Source organism: Jatropha curcas, chromosome 5, assembly GCF_041381405.1.
Source record: "Jatropha curcas cultivar XTBG-Jc1 chromosome 5, XTBG_Jcur_1.0, whole genome shotgun sequence".
Classification (NCBI taxonomy): Eukaryota; Viridiplantae; Streptophyta; class Magnoliopsida; order Malpighiales; family Euphorbiaceae; genus Jatropha; species Jatropha curcas.
In genome coordinates this window covers 21133181-21154321 of record NC_143155.1, presented here as the reverse complement: position 1 = coordinate 21154321, position 21141 = coordinate 21133181, and the positions used below count along the sequence as shown (strand labels likewise).

Here is a 21141-nt window from a genome sequence, read left to right as displayed (position 1 = left end):
GGGCTGGGCTGGGCTTTTTTGTCCAAAACTGATTTTTAGCTTTGTTCGTCTGCCTCTGCCCCGGTAAACGTTATGTCATTTTGATCAAGCAAACACAAGGGACAAAACGCCAAAACCCCTTATCCTAAAACCCTGAACGAGCTGGAACCATACAAATCGCGAAAAAACCCGTTATCTAAAAACCCCATACAAAACGCCAAAAGCCCTCATCGTAAAAGCCCTGAACGAGCTAGAGCCACATTCCTGTAGTAAATTAGTAATAGCAATCTTATCTAATCTGCGAGGTGAGTTTCTACGAGAGACCAAATGGCCGTGAAGATCCGATTGGAGAGATGCGGATGCAGAAACAGACCCTTTTACAGGATCATAGCTGCTGATAGCAAATCCCCTAGAGATGGAAGGCATCTTCAAGTTCTTGGTTTCTATAATCCCTTGGCAGGTATTTCCGTTTGGTTTTGAAAAAATATGAGAAAAGGCAAATGAAAAGAGAAATTATGAGCTTTAAATTAGTGGGTTTTGTTTATTCTGAATAGGGATTTTGTAAAATTGATTTCATTTTGTTATTTCCTAAGACAATTATTATACTTTCTTTTACACTTCCTTTTCAATTTCATTTGAATCTACATTGACTTTTTCTCTGTGATAGAAGAGAAGAGTTTCATTCCAATAAGATTAATATGGGTGTTTCAGTTCTGTATAAAAAATAAAAAAATAAAACTTAATCCACGGCTCCAATTGTTTTGTTTCTGGAAAACAACTAGCTTTTGGAATTTTGGAAAACATTTTCCATACAATTTATATTCTGTTTTTTGTTATAATATTGAAAATTAGCTAAAGAATATTAAAAATTTTAATTTATAAGGCATAAATATCTAAAAATATAGAAATTTCATATTTTAAGAACTTATTGTGAAAATATGAGAAAACATGCATAAAAATAATGTGTTTTTTGCCGGCCATGGCGGAGCCAGGATTGAAGAAAAAGGGACGAAAATTTTTTTTTAAGAGTTAGGAAGGGCTAAATTAAAAAAATACACTATTTAAACGATAAATTGAAAGTCTTTAAAAACTTAGAGGCGCATTTTTTTAAAAAGAAAATTTTGCTGAGGGGCGGGGCCACCCCTGGCTCCTTCCTTCCGTCAGTGGTTGCCAGTGATGGGTGGTTGTACGGAGACTCTCCCTGGCCGCTGTTTTCCAACGCATTTCGGAAAAGTTTCCGTGCAAGAAACATTTGGAAGCTCCTCGGAAACTATTGGAGTCCGTTTCCATGAATTGCGTAATTTGGAAAATACAATGTTTTCTCTCAAAAATTCATTTCTCTCGTTAAAATAAATACATAAATAATTCATAAAACATGTACTTTTTATGAGTATGGAATTTATAAATTTTTTTTTCTTTTGAATATGATTAAATATTGATTAGACTTGATTTATTGTTGAATATATTTAATGCTTTATAGTAATTTATTTTTTATATCTATAAATATATAAACCTTTTTTTATTTATATTTTTGTGTTTCTCTATCGTTTCTATTTCCTATATTTTTAAAAATACCTTCGTTTTCACATTTCTGCACTTCCACTCTTTTGTTTCCATACAACATATTGGATAACTAGTGTTTACTGGTAGTGATCAATAAATGTGAAGTTTACAACGTTGCAATAAGTTTGTCAAAGTTTGAGAAACGTTTTCATCTTTTGAAAAAAGGAAATCATTTTTTTAAAATGATTTAATTCAGGAAAATAGTAGAAAAATTCAGAAAATATTTTTCAACTAAATTATTTTTTGAAAACAAATGGAGCTCACATCTCAGAAGTAGTAGGGTGAGAATGGAAAACTATGTTGCACAGAAATTCTCTTTGGCTGCTGTTTCCACGTCTCGGAGACGTTTCCTGCATAGAAACATTTGGAAAATCCTTGAAAACGATTTGGGGCCATTTTCATAAATTGGGTGATGCAAATATTAATCTGATTTGACTTATTGTTCGAAATCTTTGACGGTCTTTAATGATTTTTTTGTATATATATATACATAAATATAACGCTATATTTTTTGTATTCCAAGGCTTGAACTTCTTGTCAAGAATTGATCATTAATTTTTTCTCTTCCTCATTTTTAACAGGTGATGAGGATGATAAGAGAGTGGGCCTCAAATTGGATCTAGTGGAGTAAGCCATTATTTACTTCAGTTTTCTTCTCAAATTCAATTTGGTTTTTAATTCATCATTTGGAGATACTTATTCCGCTGCTGAACTTAATTTATGAAGGGAATTTTTTTTTATGCTGTCTGTTGTTGAGGGATGATGGCTTAGTGGCAATACTTGCGTTATCCAATTTTACATTTTAACTTCTGTTGAATTTCTTGGACATACTCTCTCCAACTTTAGACTTACGAGCAAATGCAAATTATGCAATGGGTTACATTACTTTTTTTCTGTTCTTAATCTTTTTTGTATATGCATACTAGTTTGGGACTAAGGCTTAGTTGTTGTCGTTGTAGTAATCTTTTTTGCATACTCTTATCCAACTCGGTAGAATAATGCATAGGTCAATCCTTGCAAATGGGTTCTTTTAATACTTGTGCAACTTACTCAGATGCTTGCTTATGGTAAGCTCATCAGTCTGACTCTGTTAGTTTCACTGTAGTTTTTCACCTTGTGACCTAAACTGAAATATTTGACATGAGACAGAAAATTAATGGTGCTGGTCAAGAATTTACGGTAGTTTCTGAAACAAATTTTGCAAATTTAAATACATGCTCTTCCATTAGTATTTAATTCTTCAAGCCTCGTGTGCAGACTTCATTGTCTTACTTTTGATCCGAGTTTCATTAATTGGATTTGTAGCACCATTTTCTAACACAAGGGATGTCATATTTTGCCGTAACTTTATATATACTTCTGATTTAACTTCTGCTGATTTGTACTATGTAGCAGACCAAATGGAATTCGAACCATTTAACATTTTTGGTGGAATTTTGAGTATTTCAGTTGAGAAGTTTATATTAAAGGAACAGAAAACTGAGAACTTTTTTAGAATTTTTGATATATCTAATCGGTCAAATGGGGACACGTGCACGCAAAATACATACTTGTTCTATGACTCTCTAGTTATTCTTTCCTTTCATCTCTGATGCAGGTATTGGTTATCAGTTGGAGCTCAGCCTACTGATCCTGTGCGAAGCATTCTATTCAGGGCAGGGTTACTATCTCCACCACCTATGGTGGTTATGGGAAACAAAAAAGGACCAAGTGCAAACATGCCCAATTGAGATCCGATGATAGGTGACAATTAGAATCCCAATATGCCCATTGCCTTGTAATGTATTTCTGCAATTCTTGCTTTGTGTTGGCTTGTTAAGAGAAGAAACAATATTGAGATTAACTCTTGTGCAGCCATCATTAAGTTGGTAGAATTTCTTGTATGTTTTTTGAATGAATGAAGAGTTATCTTTAACTAATTAGTGTCAAGATGCATCATATTTCTTATATTAAATTAAGGTTATGTTTGGTTCACTCTGGAATTAGAATTGAAATGAATCATTTAGACTAAGATTTTTCTGTTTTTGATCCACAAGGACATAAACTTTGTTAAAAGTCCATTCGGATAGGTAATTGAAATGATTATAGATTTAGATTTGAATTTGAGGTGTAAGGTGTATTGTTCGAAATTGAGTGCTGCTAATGGCACAATTTGTGATCGGCACAATTTGATATAATGCCATCAACAGGTTTAATGCAGTTGATTTTACCGTAACATACACGAGGATATTGAGACATTTTAAATAGCTATAGTGAAAATTATATGAGTTCAAGTTGGGTCAAAATATGTTTAACTCTCAAATAGTTTTACATTTGACTAGAAAAACTTTATGTTGAAGGATGTATACTTTTAAATATAATTATTAATATAACAACACATTTTATTTAGTTGTTTATATAAACTTAGGATAAGATTCTTTACAATTTTTTTTTTTTTTGGTGAATAGATTCTTTACAAATTTAGATATACATTTTCATTCTCATTCAATTTCTAAGGGAAACAAAACATGCCTTAAGAACCATATATATCAATTTCAAAAAGATCAAGTACCCTGGATAGTGGATACTGCTTAAATACGTAGTTAAAAGAAAACTAAAAAGAACATTCTCTTTCTATTTAAAAAGTTTTAAATAATACCAATAGCTTGTGCATATCAATTAACAGCTGATTTGCAGGAACACAAGTATCATTGTGACTGGAAGTCTATACACTTATCACGAGGAATATATTATTGATGAAATATACAAACTTGCTTGCTTGATTTGATATGATGTACAAAACTCGTTTTCAAAGAGGTCGGACACCGGGGGGGCATTTAGTACTCTTTATACATTGTAAAGATTTGCCAAGTTCAACAATCTTCGAGCGATATCCATCAAGCAAAAATCCAGTCTATGCTTGGGAAAAATCTACGTTCTCATTTATTGAGCCACTGATTCAGAGGTGGATGGATTTTGAACTCCTTCGGTATCGGATGGTTGAGATTCATGTTTTGCAGCAGCTTGCAGCACCCGGCTTTGAACATCTACTGATGAAGGCGATGTGGGGAGTCTAAGGCCATTGGTTTCAAGTTTTCCAGCAGCCCATGAAAATGCCTGAGCTCCAAGCCTCACAGGAGCAAGCAACCGTCTTCAAGTGATAAATGAATAAACAAATAATAATTTAGAAAATACCAATATTTTATATCTAGGCAACTCGAAAAAACTGGTCTGGAAAAAGGCATATCAAACCTCAAAACCAGTAAATGACTAGATAAAAATGGCCAATGTAGGTATCAAAATATCGATGTTGGTAACCTAATAGCTGGATTAAACATCAACATCGGGAGATCTTAGTGCTAATTGAGCATCCAAAAGTGTTCAGATGACGCATATATGCAACAGATATATTTTAATTCATGTCTCTGGTTTCCCCCACAATTTTCTTGCTCCTTCCAGTTGAAACATTAGACCAATCTTAGGAGTGGATTTCTGGCATTAAAAGTAAAATAGTCTTAATTATTAAAAACTTATTATTAGTTGTGAAGAAGGGATGACTCATATTTTGGCCATCCTGTCAGTCCAGGAATTTACAGAATAACACTGTAGACTATTATATCAATGTAAAAAAATTTTCAAGCCACCAATAGGTAGAACTTATTAGTTATCAATAGTCAATGTTGTCTAATAAGTTTTTTTACCCATCTCACTGAGAACTTCTAATTCATTCAGAGAGATATTCAAATGAAAAAAAAATAATAATAAGAAAAGAAAAGAATGGATGACTGTGTCCATTTTGATTTCGAACTTATTAATGATCAAATGTATGAAATGCAATGAGTGATAGCGCAAATACAAAAGTAACTTGAAAAGAGTAGTTTTTACCTCACATCTTCCCTAAAATCTTCAGGGCCATCGTATGAAGCAACCCGTCGATAAATACTCTAGTAGAGTGTAAAGACCCAAGAATTAGCAAACACAGGGATTGCTAAAAATAATTCGGCACATGAAAAATTATCATACCAATATGTTATACTTATCATAATACGTGAATTGGACAAACCAATAGATATTTCTACTATTAATGCCCTGCTTCCCTCTCCTATGATATGAAACATATTGCAGCTAAAGCCATTGGTCATGGTCTAGCCAAATGGTTCATTGCATGATGACTCTTGAACTTTAATATTTAACTATTAAGAGATATGAAGTTCACACGAAAAAACTTACACATAGATTGCAATATAAAAAAAAAAAAATTGTAGAGCGCTGTGAAAGGAGAAATGGATACCTGAGCTAGGCCAACAACAGCAATAAGTTGTAATGTCTTCTCCCACTCTGTAATAAAATACATGCTTAGTTGGCAAGAAGGCTACGCCAAAGAAATACAGAGAAATACTAGAAAAGTATTGACATTTAGAAAAATAAATGTAGAGAGGAAAGAAATGATAGAAAAGAAAAAAGGAAAAAAGAATATCCAACCCAGAATGGCTGGTAGTTAACATGGTGTAGACTTTCTCAACCAAGTAATGGATGTTATCTAATAATTTTTTTTAAGCTAAGCTATGTCGAGTAGTCAAATGTATGATCATCTCAGCTTTGAGAAACAACAAAGAATATCACAAGAAATTCCGAGTAGTCAAAATATGGATGTTGGTAACCTAATAGCTAGAATATCTCTGTAACATACTCTTGTATAAATAAAAAGGCAAGTCTTAATAACTAATAGAAACAGTCTATAAGTAAATGGAAATAACTGTAGACACCATCTGCACTTTAAAAACACATCATGATACATATTGGCAATAAGTTAGAGATCAAAGTTCAGTTTGGTCACTTATTTCAGTTCCATTTATTCTTATCATAAATTTAAAATCTGTGAAGGAAGAAAAAAAAATACACACCTAATAATGCATAGAACACTGCAACAGAACCCTGCCCATGAAATGAAAACAATTATAAGTGAAGAATTTACAAGAGATTGCATGGTGAGATTCCAAATTATTGCTTAATGATATAAAAAAAAATTACATGCAGAGTTCAGACATCTCCCAGGAGAAATTCAAAAATCGATACAAGCACATATCTATAACATAAAGAAGAAGAAATTTGAAATAAAAGGAACTACCCGTGCCCTCTTTTTCTCCATTATATGAATGAACTTCCAGAACATGTTACAATTCCTTTAGTGCATACATCATAAAAAGATATATAGTCCCCCTTCAACCCATCTTTTAGACTCGATCATTTCAAAGATGACCCTAATTAGACAAACAAAAACGCAGAAACAGTACAAGACTACATTTAAACTAACGATAATGCAAAACTATTGTAAGTCTTACCACACCAAAACCAAGGACTTGCAATGGAGAAGGACTAAGATCTTCTAGTATTGCCTCAGCTTCCTGAAAAAGGTAATAAATTCTTGTCAAGTGTATTTTGAAGAACTTATATTAATCACCTTACGTCCAAATCATGAAAAGAATAACACATGTTAGCAAAACATAATGAAAAAAAAAATGGTGCTGTTAACAATTGGTTAAACAAAATTTAATCCTGTGCATCAGTCATTGCTTTTTATTTACAAGGACCTTTTTCTACCACATGGGGGCCTGATCTGCCAAGTCAGCACATTTTCATACACTTGAATGACTTTAAAATTATTGAGCTTGCTGAACGATCACAAGAATCACGTACTGTTGAAGTTTACATATTATCCATGTTGACTGAGATCAGGTATTGAGAATGAGGGAGTACGCATGAGACATCATATATAGCATGTGTTATGAAATATAATCTAAGAAACTTAACATTAACCTTTTGACATTGATTATTGATATATGATTATTAAGGGGAATTCTAAATCTCTAGACACTTGTTACAGGTTAAGAAGATATGCAGCAGGAATGCAGTAATACCTCATTCAGTAAAGTTAGTGCTGTCTCTGGTTTAAGTTCCTTGAATCGGAGACCTTGTTTTACCCAAGACTGGAAGCCACCTTGGACCAAGTATGGTCTCTGTCATGGACAATATAACCAATTAATTAGCAGTAGGCCCCGCTTTCCTGCAGATCCAGCTTTAAAACATCAAAATGGACATTTTTTCTTGCCCTAGAAAGAATACTGTTCTCTTCTCCAGCCAGAATAGTATATATTTTAGGAAGCATAGTACCTGTTATATGTGGTAGTAAAGTACATAAAGTTTCATCTCATAAACCATATACACAACCATCCAGCTCTGCTATTGGCACCCTATGTTCATTCAATGACAGAACTGAGGTCACTGATCTGAACTAAAGCGGGAATGTACACTAAGATGAACTAACAATATACTTTGTGAAGTATTCCTCTATAGATCCTGAAGTCAAATCTCTTGTGCTAAACCTATATCAAGAATTACTTGAATGAAAAATGAGGTTTTATCAAGCATTTTACAACATAATCGAAAATATTTTTGCAGAAAATAATAATAATAATAATTGGTGCTAAAAGTATTTTTATGAGATGTTAGATGTTTCTTGGGGCAATTTTTCCCTAGAAAAAGCATATGGCATACTAGTGCATCAACTAAAGTGACTTTTCGGGACCTCTACAAAAGATTTACAATGAAAAGAAATCTCTTGAACAGATTTTACTTTTTAGATGACTTTGGTGTTGGCTGGACAAGCCATATGAGGAAATGTTACTCAAATATTGCTTCGTATACTAGGGTAGAGGAATCAATTAGTTAGGATTGATTGGCTGATGCCTGAATCAGCTCCAATATTATGCAAATAAAGAACAGTGACTTGGAAGGAGATCATGTGTGGGAGATGTTCTTTTGTATGTCATGTTGTCTTTGGATGGCAAAAAAGAATCACAATTTTTTGAGAATGTGGGAGTTGCAATTGAAAAGTTTAATAGGTGTTGATATCGCAGTTATAGTGAGAGAGAAAATTCATCTGTTACTCCCTTTCACTGATTTTTTAAACTACTGAACGTCAGAGCACAAATTGTGTCTTTTAGTTCTGCACCCGTTTCTCTGTTACATTTTCCTTTCTCCGTATTTATTTGTTTTTTTTTTTTTCTTTTCTTTGTATTTCTTGTGTTACATTCTTAAATAACCCATATACGCACCCTGTGCATCAGATTTGGCTTTTAAAAAAAATTATATCCGGTTAAAAACAAAAGGAACTTTAGAGGTATTCAGCAATTCAAGTTTTAATTCCAAATAATGTCAAGCTAGAATCACTTCAGCTGCATATGAAGTTCTTGTAACACTCTCCTTCTCTTGTTTCAGACTCACCCAAAGGCTTATTCACTTTTAAAGGAAAGCTAGACCTTCAAAATACTTGCCTTAACTCCAAGTTTCCTTAAGGCTCTTGCGATGCCTTTGGAAGAGGTACCATCAGCATCCATAACTATGACCTTGGACCTGTCCTACAAGTATTAGTAAAAGAAAATTGTGAGACAAAATTCCCAGTCAGATTCTAACAAAAAAGGAGGAACCCTACTATATTCATGTCACAAAACTGCTCATTTGTCAAAAAATATTTTACCAAGCAAAGTCTTCCAGCACATTAGACTACTAATTATATACGAACTACCACTCAAAATTTGAAGGACAAGTATGAGACAAATTTTTCACTGATATGGTGCTCTAAAATTTAGTTGAATAAATCTTCAACTAAATTGCATTTCATTTCAAATGTTGCAGTATGTGGCTAGTTATTCCTTCCCTTGAGACAAAACCATGAGATGGAGAGAAGTCTTTAATAAAAGAAGGATTCATAAAAATATTTACTCAAGCCCTTGGTCACAACCCACAGTTCAGTGAAATCAAGCCTAAGTTTTTCCCCTCCCTGCCAAACCAAAGAAAGGGAAGGGAAAAAACTTTCACACTTTTCAGAAGCTTCAAAACAATAAGACTCAAAGCTATATACCTGAACAACTTTCAAGTTCCGAATAACTGCTGCAATTAAGGAGTTGTCAACGTCTCTGCCACCCTTTAACAATTTTCGTAGTTGCTCATCAACCTGGATGAAGTAGATATACATAAGATATACTTCCAAAAGGAGCTGCAGCTAAGCTGCAATCTTATTTACTTCAAAGTAAGTGATTGTTAATTCGATCCTTCCTCATGTAGTACAGTTCTATAAATATAAACCAACCTCTGGTAGAGTTACACTTGCATAGCGAAACCGAGCTGCTCGCCGTAGATCAGGAATGCCATCTCTTTCTCTCAGAACCTTGACAAAGGCAAAACATAACACCAAATCTCAATGCAATTTTACAAAAACTCATTAAAAATATTGATGATGGAATCAGCTGTAATGTTAAAAGTAAAAGGTATTAAAGGACAAAGATTGAAAAAGGAGAAACCATTGAGTAAACAGAAATCAAAACAAGAGAAGAATTTGTTTGTCTTTTGGCTCTCTCATGGAAGAATTGGAATTTTTTTACATTGTTTGAATAAAATAAATGGCCAGAAAAATTTACAGTCTCTTGCCTCGGGCCGAACATCAATAAGTACAGCCTTCTCCCTCCCAGCCAAGAGCTCTAGAGTTAATTGAGGAGATAAATCTCCAGAGTACCCACCATATGTCCACACCCGATAGAGAACCCTGCAGAAATCTGATTAAAACTTAAAGTTTCAATTTTAATACAGATTATATAGCAAAATTAATTTATGCAGAAAAGGACATCCATACCAAAGAGCGGTCGAGGTTCCAATGAAAAGAAAGAATGGAACAATTGGATCATTAGGATCCAAACCAAGATTTTTCTCCAGTCCCTCAATAGCAATATAAACCTGCTTGTGGCATATGAAATTCAGTATCATTAGAGGAAGATAAGTTCAGCATGCTCACGACTGAGAGATTATGGTTTATATGCAAGGACTCTGCTAATTTCTACCATGAGTTCAACTAGAATTGCTCCATAGCTAAAACATTAACTGGTGACTCTGATAAAAGGAGTTCATGCATCAATAATATACGCTGTGAGCGAGCTACCCTAAGTCCAAATCTCACCAAAACTAAGGAAAATAAGAAAGAGAGAGAAGAAAAGAAGAATACGAAGTGAGTTCGGTTTGTTTTTTAATTTTATTCAATGTACCAGATGGATAAGAAAATCTTTACTGACAGCTGCCACTGAATTATCCAAAATATTTGGTCATTAAAGTAAAATGCATGCCCAATATAACTATAAGAATACCTGTTGAAAAGATGTAACGATTGGCCTCAATATTTGTCCTGCTTTATCTTCAGATAAATTTAGAGCAACCCTGATCTCTGGAGGAAGCAGTTCTTTGGTAGACCCATAAGAATAAACAACAAAAGAAGCCCCTTTCATTATAGAGTCTTCCGCTGCAATAATTATATCTCTCAACACATCAACAGAAATAACTGTTGCTTTCTTCATGACTTCCTTCAAGTCACTTGAAAAGCTAGTCAATCTATTCCCAGCCAATCCTCTTGTTTGATCTGCAGCTGAAAATATCCCACTCAAGGCATTATCCACTGCTTCAGAAGCACTTTTCACAATGGATGTTATTGATGAAGTAACTGTGTCTAGTGAGTTATTCACTGCATTTTGCCCCTTATTGACAGAAGTACTGAAGGAGTCCCCAATCCCACCAATAAAATCATCAAAATTAATCTTCACACTAGGTAATGAATCATTATCCACACCCATGGAGTCGGTTCCTGGGATTGGATTCTCTGGTGTTATAATGATATTCGATATAATATCAGATTCCATAGGCCTTGTCAAACTATCTGTACTTTCAGTTGGCTGGCTAGTTAAGTCCATTAGTCCTTCTTCTACATCAGATATGCTATAACTTTCTACATATTCTACTTTCTCCCCTCCCTGGTCAAGTTCATTTATTGTTCCGACCGAAGAACCCCAATCATCATATAAATTGCACTTAATGTCACCAGATCCATCTCCACAGGAAGGATTTCCAGTGAAATTCATAGGCACTGATTGTTCATCTCTTTCAATGAAATTGTAGTACAATGATTTTGCAGCTTGAGTTTTAAAGGAAATTCTTTGCAGATGAATTCCATCCTGAAAGCCCAAAACAACTCTGTCTTCTACAATACATCTGGATTGAGAATCATTACGGAATGGACAAAAAGGTCGCAGACCTCCATGGAAAAATATCTGCTGTATTTAAAATTTCAAAATTATGAATAAAATGTTCATCATATGCATGGAAGTGGAGTACGGTTCAGAGAGACAAGAAATCATAATTTACTATTAATTGAGATAAAATTTCATAAATGGCTCTTAATAAATGACATATGAAGAAACATAAGAAGAGTATCAACACCAAAGAAAGACACCAATCATTTTCATGTCAATAGAAGACAAATTGATCCGTTATTGCAGGTTACGTTTAAGAAAAATCTCACCAGTTGTTAACCTAAATTTAAAGAGCCGCAATGAATTGTAAACCCTGTTTACTTTGTTTAAATTTCCCAAAAGGAGACACCCTAGACACCACTTTTGAAAGTATTACTCTCACAATTCGAAGATTTTCTCAGCTTTAGGTCGACTAGCACAACCCTTTTCCTGATTTAGATTGCAGGAAATCATGCAAAAGCCAGCAATGCAGAAGAACATAATAAAAGAAGAAAACCATAAATTAAGTAATACTAAGGCAGCCACATGAAAAGTGAAATCTCACCTGAGGATGAGAGGAACAACATGGGGTGGCAGAGCAAACAGGCATCATCTTTTTAACAAATCAATATGAAATCCAAAAGAATACTTCACCAAAGTCTCATTTTCTGCTTACAACCAGATCAAGTAAACAAAGTTCAATAAAGTGTAACCTCTTCAAAACCCCAAACATGAAAAGGAAACCAGTGACATAATTTGGATCAAACTAAGCTATGCTGAAACCTTAAAGCAATCACCCGAATTTGCAATAATAAGATGAATTTTCAAGTGATGATCTCTTGAAATTCAATTCTATAGCCCCTAAATAGACAAGGAAAAGCAAGGGGAAAAAATGTCATCATAATAAGCACAACAAAGCCGAACTCATTTAAATTCTTTATAATAAGAACAACAAAGCAAAAATGGAGCAGTTAAGAAAGCAATGCATACAATCAAAGCAAGCTAAATTAAACCAGACCCATCTGAATTCAATACAATGAGATCACATATCCCAATGGGTTTCTCATTAGAAAGCCAAGCAGTACTCAGACAATTACAGCATATAAAAGCTATGCTAAAAAAGACGGTATTCAATTTCGTGAAAGAAAAATCTATTCCCCATTTGAGCTTGTTGAGATTCAATTACTAGCGCAAGTGAAATCAGAAATATATGCAGACAACATCTACTGAAAAAAAGAAAAAAGAAGACGAAGCTTGTTCTTACAAGAGAAATCGAATTGAAAGGGTATGTTAGTTGTTGTATGGCCATGTGTCCACTGAGAAGAATTCATATATAAAAATATGTGAGACGATAATCGTGTGGCTTGCCGATGCCGTTAGCTTCACCTATTTGGCTTCGATTGGCCTCTCATTTTTCCGGTGGGACCAAATTTTGGATTTGGTTCTTATTGCTTCATTTTGTACAAAAATCCACCTGTTTTTTTAATAGGCAAATTTTAAAGGGCAAAAAAAAAAAAAATGCTAACCTTCAATTTTAACATTTTTTTATAATTTTGAGCAATTTTTTTATTTTATTCATTGGTATTGTTTTATTTTCATTACAATTATTTTTTGAAAGGATTGTTCATAATAATTATAATCATGATATAATTGTGATCTAAATTTATTTTAACAGATGTGATTTGATTGATTTTCTCACTTATATTGAGACTATGACCTCTTAGGTTTAAGACCACTCGACCACAATAGTTTACTGATTTGGTGAATAAAGGGATGTTAGTAAGCAAAGAAAAGGCTACCTTTATTATGTACCTCTAATGTTTCTCGACGCAACAATATGAATCTTACACGTGATACATTAATTCTGAATAATTCATTAAAAGGATTTTAACTTGTGTGTGTATATATATGTATCAATCCTTATTTGATTCTTATCAACTGGAAGTACACATGTGTGAGTTGAAATGAACTTAATCCTGAATCTGAGCTCGAACTTTAAAATTTTAAATTTATCAAGCTTTGAGTTTGGCAAGGTCGAGTTTGACTTCGCTCATAAATATCTTTATATATGTTGATTATCTTATCAACTTTACAACAAAATGGCCTATAAGGGCAATGGTGTTTTCGTTGTCCATTTATCAACTATACTAATTTTGACATTTCTAGAGGTGGGCATATAGTTCGATCAATCTGGTTATATCAACCAATTTGATTCGGCTAATTTACTTTCGACTTTCAGCTCAAAAAAAAAAAAGGTATTTAATTACATTATTCAAATTAAGAGAAACCAAAAACGATGACATTTAAAATATAGAATTAGTGGGTTATTTTGTATCTACTCTTAGGTTAAATTCGATTATTGTGAAATTTCAATTAAATTATTGTTTGACTAGTAAAAAATTTAAGATTAATAGAGTTATTTTGTATGTATCATCAGTTAAATTCGATTTTTCAAATTTCAATTAAAGTAGATAGATTAAATTTGGTTATCATTTCATTTTGTTTTGCTTAGTAATTATGATTTATGAAAATTGATTCAACCGAATTAGTTCGGTTAAATTTAGTTAAATCTGTTGTTTGGTTTGATTCGGTTAACTCTATATTTAATTTAATTAATTATGTTTGATTAAAAAATTGACCTAAAATGATTAAACTGATTGCATGCTCATGCAACTCACCATACACATCACATGGTTTATCTTATGTATATTTAGTCTTACCATAGTTAGGCTCAATGGATGCGGTGCATGTCTCCCTGCACAAATTAGTTTAAGGTGCAATCCTAGGATTACCTAAAGAGATGAGTTTATATTTGAGACATCCTACCCATAACTTCTCCATACAATCAAATTAACTCATGAAACTTTGCATGCAATCTATCTACCATATAAGCATCACTTTCAGGCTCTTCATTTGAGCTTTTGCATATTCTTTATTTTTGGTCCATTTTTTAGCCACCATGGCATGCTATACGTATGCTACTTTATTGGCTCCATTTACTCTTTGCATCACTTTTAAAGTCATGTTCTTCAAGTTTTCAACAAAGGAAAAAAGTTCTACTAATCTCCTTACGACTTCACTTTAAATAAATCATCTTCAAGCTTTTATGAACAAAAAAATTTTTATATTGTTGTGCTTTTAAGATTGCCATCTTTCAAGTATCTTTCAATCACCCAACCCTTCATAAGGATAATATATTATATCATTATTCTTGTGTATAATGTCATCATTATTTCCTTCTCAAAAAATTAGGGAGAATCTCCATGTATACATTTTTCTGTTTAAACAATCTATGTCCTTGTCGATTATAATTGTCTGCTTCGTTACCATTGAGATTCCTATGTATGCACTCATGGGATAATTTTTGTAGCTTTAAAGCATTAAATCACATCCACCTATTGCTTATATGCATTTAACAACTCTAAAGCTTCATTTGCCCCATACTACCTTTTAGCATTATTTGACATATATCACAAAACACAACAAATAAAAATAGTCAACGTTGACATTATAAAAAAATTGATCGAGAAATTCATATCTTATGAAAACGTAAATAAAATAATTATATTATACTTATGAAGACATAAATAAAACAATATAAAAAATAACAGTAATATAACTCACAAAATTATTGGTATTGTCTGTCCTTATGTCTTGCGATCTTACAAGTACATTATCAATCTCAATTTGCTAATTTCCATGCATGAAGTTAATAGAACTGTTTGATTTGCATTCGGTAACAACTTTCTCTTTTTTTATAGGATTCCTTTAATTCCCAACTATTCCATATTACTTAAGTCACATGTTTTAGCACTTTACTCCATTCTTATGACACAAGGCTTGTAATACCCCTATTCCAATTCATATTTTAGTGCCTTCACGTTGTATCAGTTTACATTTATTATAAAACTCAATTTTATAAAACTAAATTTTCTTATCATGGGTCCTTACTCTCTCTATATATAAGATTTACTTGATAGATGAAACCTCAAGCCTATCGAGTTCTTACCCATGATGGAAATATCATTAAGATTAACATAATCCTTTTCTTCTTATTATTCAATTTGCAATTCCCACATAACTTGCTTGTACTCATTGCTCAATCTGTCTTGAATGCAATAATAAAAATAAAATTTGACACAATTATATTCCTCTTTAGCTACACTAATGAGTTGATATGTCGTTCATTAGTGTGATAGTCCATCCATTGAGCATTTCAATCACTACTCGTTTCATTTACTTGAGCACTCATTTGCTATAACATTGCACGTTAGTCTTAGCCTCGTAGTATCTAAAATATCAAGCGAAGAAATTAATTTTATGGAGAATTGTGTATTTCTTATTGATCATCAACACTAATTTATACAGAGATATATACCATATCATCTCCTAAACATCAGCCTATCATTAAGCTATTTACAGGTAATTGATTGTCTTTACAAAATAATCACATATCTAAATATGGAAAAGATAAATACAATATATTTTCCTTAATACTCCCCCTCAAGTTGGAGAGTGAATATTCTGAACTCCCAACTTGCCTTTCAGATTTTCAAACTGATCCCGTCCTAAAGCCTTTGTGAAGATATCTGCAATCTGCATTTTAGTCGGAACATAGCATGGTCTAATAAGTCCTGACTGCAACTTCTCACGTACAATATGACAGTCAATCTCTATATGTTTTGTACGCTCGTGAAAGACCGGATTTGCCGCTATATGTAGTGCTGCTTGGTTATCACAAAACAGTTTTGTCGGTTTTACTCTTCTCACACCCAAATCCTGTAGAATATAGTGAAGCCATGTAATCTCTAAACAAGCATTTGCCATTGCCCTATATTCTGCTTCAGCAGATGACCGCGAAACATTTGCCTGCTTTTTTGATTTCCACGATATTAAGGAAGACCCAAGAAATATACAGTATCCTGAAATAGATCGTCGTGTCATACGGCATCCTGCCCAGTCTGAATCACAATAAGCCTTCAATTCCAAGGAATTCGTGGATGGCAATAGAAGACCCTGTCCAGGTGATCCTTTGATATACCTCAACAACCGGAGTGCAGTGTTCCAATGTGTTGTCCGTGGTTCGCCCATAAATTGACTAAGCATCCGCACGGTGTAAACTATATCAGGCCGTGTTACTGTCAAGTAAATGAGGCGACCAACAAGCCTTCTATACTTGGCTGGTTCATGTAGTAACTCGCCATCAGTTGCATTGAGCTTCATTTGCTGCTCCATAGGAAATTTCTCTGGCTTGGCTCCAATTAAACCTGCATCCTGTAGTATATCGAGTGTATACTTTCGTTGAGACATAAATATGCCTTGTTTGGATCTGGAAAATTCTATGCCCAAAAAGTATTTTAAAGGACCCAAATCTTTGATGTGAAACTGTCTAAGTAATGTTTGTTTAAGTTGGCTCATTTCTTGTAGACTGTTGCCTGTCAATAGAATGTCATCAACGTAAATGAGTACCGCAGTAAAAGACATTCCTTGAACTTTTGTGAATAAACTGTAGTCGGCCTTGGACTGTGTGAATCCAGCTTATTGTATGGCGATGGAGAAGGTGGAAAACCAGTTGCGAGAAGCCTGTTTGAGTCCATAAAGGGACTTATGAAGCCGACATACCAAATTCTCCCCCTGTCGGCGAAGTCCCTGTGGAGGAGTCATGTAGACAATCTCTTGCAAATCACCGTGTAAAAAAGCGTTTTGGACATCCAACTGATGGGTGTACCATCCTCGGGCTGCGGCAATTGTGAGCAGGCATCGCATTGTAGTCAACTTTGCTGTTGGTGAAAAAGTTTCCCGGTAGTCAATTCCCTCGACTTGTGTATAACCTTTGGCAACAAGACGGGCTTTATAGCGCTCAATAGATCCGTCAGAATTGTATTTAATTTTATAAACCCACCGGCAACCGATAGGCTTTTGACCTGCAGGAAGAGAAATAAGACTCCATGTATGGTTACGTTCCAGTGCTTGTAATTCGAGATCCATAGCCTTTTGCCAATGGGGATGTAGGACAGCTTCTTCATAAGAATTAGGTTCTACCTGCGTGGTAAGGTGAGCTAAAAAGGTTCTGTGTTTAAGTGAAAAGTTAGAGAGTGTCATGTAATTAGTAATGGGATACCTGGTATTTTGAAGTGGACTTGCTTCTGGGGCAGCGTGATTGGCTCCAGGCGGCATAAAGTACTCCTGATGCCAACGTGGTGGATGTTTTGTGCGAGTCGATCGACGAAGTGGTTGGTCGTCGAAAAGAGTTGCGGAAGGTGTGGACACAATTTGAGAATGTGATGAAAAATTATGAGGTGAATTATTTGAGGAAGGAGAAGGACTGGTAGAGGAGTCTATAGTTGCTGAAGGTGGGACATTACTAGTGGAAAAGGAAATCTGATCAGCATCCATAATTAATTGCGGCTGAGGTAGGTTTTGTGATGTTTGTGAAGTATTCTGGGCAAAAGGGAATATATTTTCACAAAATTGGACATCACGACTGACAAAATATTGATGTGTAGTAAGATCATAGAGTTTATAACCCTTTTGTCCGTTTGGGTACCCAACAAAAATACAAGAAGTAGCACGTGGATCAAATTTGAGTTTTGGATGAACATTGGTGGCATAACATTGACAACCAAAAACTCTTAAGTGGTATAAGTTTGGACGTTTGTTATATAAGCGCTCATATGGAGTTTGATTGGACAAAATAGGTGTAGGAAGCCGATTTATTATGTAAACGGCAGTGAGGACACAGTCTCCCCAAAAAGTTAAGGGAACACTGGATTGAAAACAAAGGGAACGAGCCACGTTTAGGATGTGACGATGTTTTCGTTCCACAACACCATTCTGTTGTGGAGTATAAACACAAGTGTTTTGCAGTTCAATACCATGATCATGGAGAAAGGTTTTAAGTGATTGAAATTCTGTGCCGTTATCAGTTCTTAAGATTTTAACGGTTTTATTGAATTGTGTACGAACAAACTGGATGAATTTTGTTATAAGATGTTGAGTTTCTGACTTGTGTCTCATTAAAAGGACCCAAGTGCAACGTGTGTAGTCATCAACAATAGTGAGAAAAAAACGTGCCCCTGAGTGTGTGGCGACTTTGTGAGGCCCCCATACATCACAATGTAGTAAATCAAAAGGATTTTTAGTTGTAATGGAACTGATAGGAAAAGGTTGTCTTGTTTGTTTTGCTAAAGGACAAACACTACAATTATTAGAAAAATCAACGGAGTGTTTACTCAAGGATAACAAAGGAGAAATTAATTTGAAACGTGAAGAAGATAGATGTCCGAGGCGCATGTGCCACAGATCAGGCGAGATGGACACTTGGCAAGAGTGGATGGGTGAACACGAAGGCATCATGTGGTAAAGTCCTCCATGTTGTTTACCCGAGCCAATCATCTTCCCCGTTGTCAAGTCCTGCAAAATACATGAATCAGGAAATAATATGATGCAACAATTGAGATCTTTGGTAATTTTACTGGCAGAAATTAAATTTAAACGAAAAGAAGGAACATATAGCACGTTTTTAAGGGTCATATTAGGACTGAATTTTACTGTGCCAGTTTGTGTGATTGGAGCAGTGATTCCATTTGGTAAGTTGACTGAATGAACGGTTGGTGATTTAGTGTGGCTAAACAGATGTGAATCTGCAGACACGTGGTCAGTAGTACCACTATCTAGAATCCATGGGTTTGATATGGCAGAATTGGCATAAGCTTTGGATAACGAAAACAAACCTGTTGCGTTTGCATACACATCAGTGTTACCAGATGAAGCTGCTTGATTAATTGAGGATAATGCCTGTGCTATCTGTTGTAAATATTCAACCGAGTATCCCTGAAATTTATTAGGATTTTTTTTTTCTTCATGAGAAACTTCGGAATAATTAGCCTGAGGAATGGCTTTACCATTGTTTCGTTGTCCTCCACGATTTTGGCTTGAGGAATTGCTACCTGCTCTTTCTTTTCTTTTAATCCTACAACGATCTTCAGTATGTCCGTCTTTATTACAGTAATTACAATGAAATTTTAAAGTACGACAATCATCAATAGTATGTCCGGGTCTATGACAATGATCACAAGTTTTAGATGAGTTGGAAAATTGCACCTTGTTTTGAATAGCGGCAGCAATGGAAAAATTCTCCACCGGTTCTGATGATAACTGCCTCTGCATTTCTTCTTGCACTATTAACGAGTATGCTTGTCGCACGTTAGGTAATGGTGTCATCATGAGAATATTAGATCTTACCGCCTTATATGACTCATTGAGACCCATTAAAAATTGCATCAACCTGTCTTCCTGAAGTTGTTCTAAATGCGATGCAGTCTGATTGCAGGTGAATGGGGTTCGATAAGTATCTAATTCGTCCCATAACGCCTTCAGTTTGATGTAGTAAGAGGCTACTGACATGGTACCCTGTGTAATTGTAGCAATTGATTTTTGAACTTGGAAAATTGCTGGTGCATTCTTCTGAGAAAATTGATCCCGAAGATCAATCCAGACTTGGTGCGCAGTTTTTGCATGTACTATACCTTCGGCTAGATTAGGTTCAACAGAGTGCGTTAACCATGATAAAATCATGCTGTTGCACTGATTCCATAGTGCAAAATCTGCGGGCTCTTCTACCTGTGAAGGAGCTTCAATGGATCCATCAATAAAGCCAATTTTGTTTTTGGCAGTGAGTGCATGAATCATGGCTTTGCTCCATGATTGATAATTGGCACCGTTTAACTTAACGGGCACAAGAAGATGTCCAGGTTGGTCAGAATGATGGACAAGGAATGGGTGAGAAGGATTAGGTATAGGCTGTTCTGAGGTTTTGTTTTCATCGCTCATGGCTAAAGGAGGACAATAAACTAGACCCTCAAATCAGGCTCTGATACCATCTAAAATATCAAGCGAAGAAATTAATTTTATGGAGAATTGTGTATTTCTTATTGATCATCAACACTAATTTATACAGAGATATATACCATATCATCTCCTAAACATCAGCCTATCATTAAGCTATTTACAGGTAATTGATTGTCTTTACAAAATAATCACATATCTAAATATGGAAAAGATAAATACAATATATTTTCCTTAATATAGTACGAAATGCTTTCTCATTATTAAATCATATTTATAAGTGACCCTCGACATATTTGGTAAGCTCTCTAAGTCAAGTTTTGAACTCAATTTGTTGTTAGTATGTTTTTATCTTGAACAGGCAAGATACTAATTCATACATGATAATAGTTCATTTAGAGTGGTTTATCTCACATCAGTCATTTGTCTTTAATGTCTTAATGTGTCTTTTTATTTCTCATTTTGTTTATTCTATCAAAGGGATCAAAATCAACCAACAAAAAGGTTGCCTTGGTGTAGACATCTTCCAACAAGATACATCGTTAATGATAAAAATGTGACAGCTAGTTTGGACATACTCCAACTAAACTACCATTATTAACAACTAATAAAGCATCCAAGAGACATATGCAGTAAAAGACATAATTCTTAAAGGTCAAATTAG

At 34.4% G+C, this 21141-nt stretch overlaps 2 protein-coding genes across 2 annotated transcripts; one reads left to right on the top strand and one right to left on the bottom strand.

Annotated features, from left to right (window-relative positions):
* The first annotated feature begins 135 nt into the window (after positions 1–135).
* On the top strand, positions 136–3461 carry LOC105636684 (small ribosomal subunit protein bS16m/bS16c). The gene is made up of 3 exons (XM_012220018.3): positions 136–439; positions 2124–2169; positions 3140–3461. Exons 1-3 carry the CDS (start codon positions 307–309, stop codon positions 3270–3272), a joined length of 312 nt encoding a protein of 103 aa, XP_012075408.1. The 5' UTR covers positions 136–306; the 3' UTR covers positions 3273–3461.
* A 675-nt stretch (positions 3462–4136) lies between these two features.
* LOC105636682 (Rhodanese/Cell cycle control phosphatase superfamily protein) lies at positions 4137–13046 on the bottom strand. The gene is given in 15 exon segments (XM_012220012.4): positions 4137–4470; positions 4473–4672; positions 5407–5465; positions 5813–5859; positions 6426–6456; positions 6864–6926; positions 7440–7538; positions 8856–8939; positions 9443–9535; positions 9671–9748; positions 10009–10123; positions 10211–10311; positions 10716–11672; positions 12196–12298; positions 12895–13046. Coding segments are annotated over 14 exon segments (2010 nt in total). The 5' UTR covers positions 12244–12298; positions 12895–13046; the 3' UTR covers positions 4137–4435.
* Between the last annotated feature and the right edge of the window lie 8095 nt (positions 13047–21141).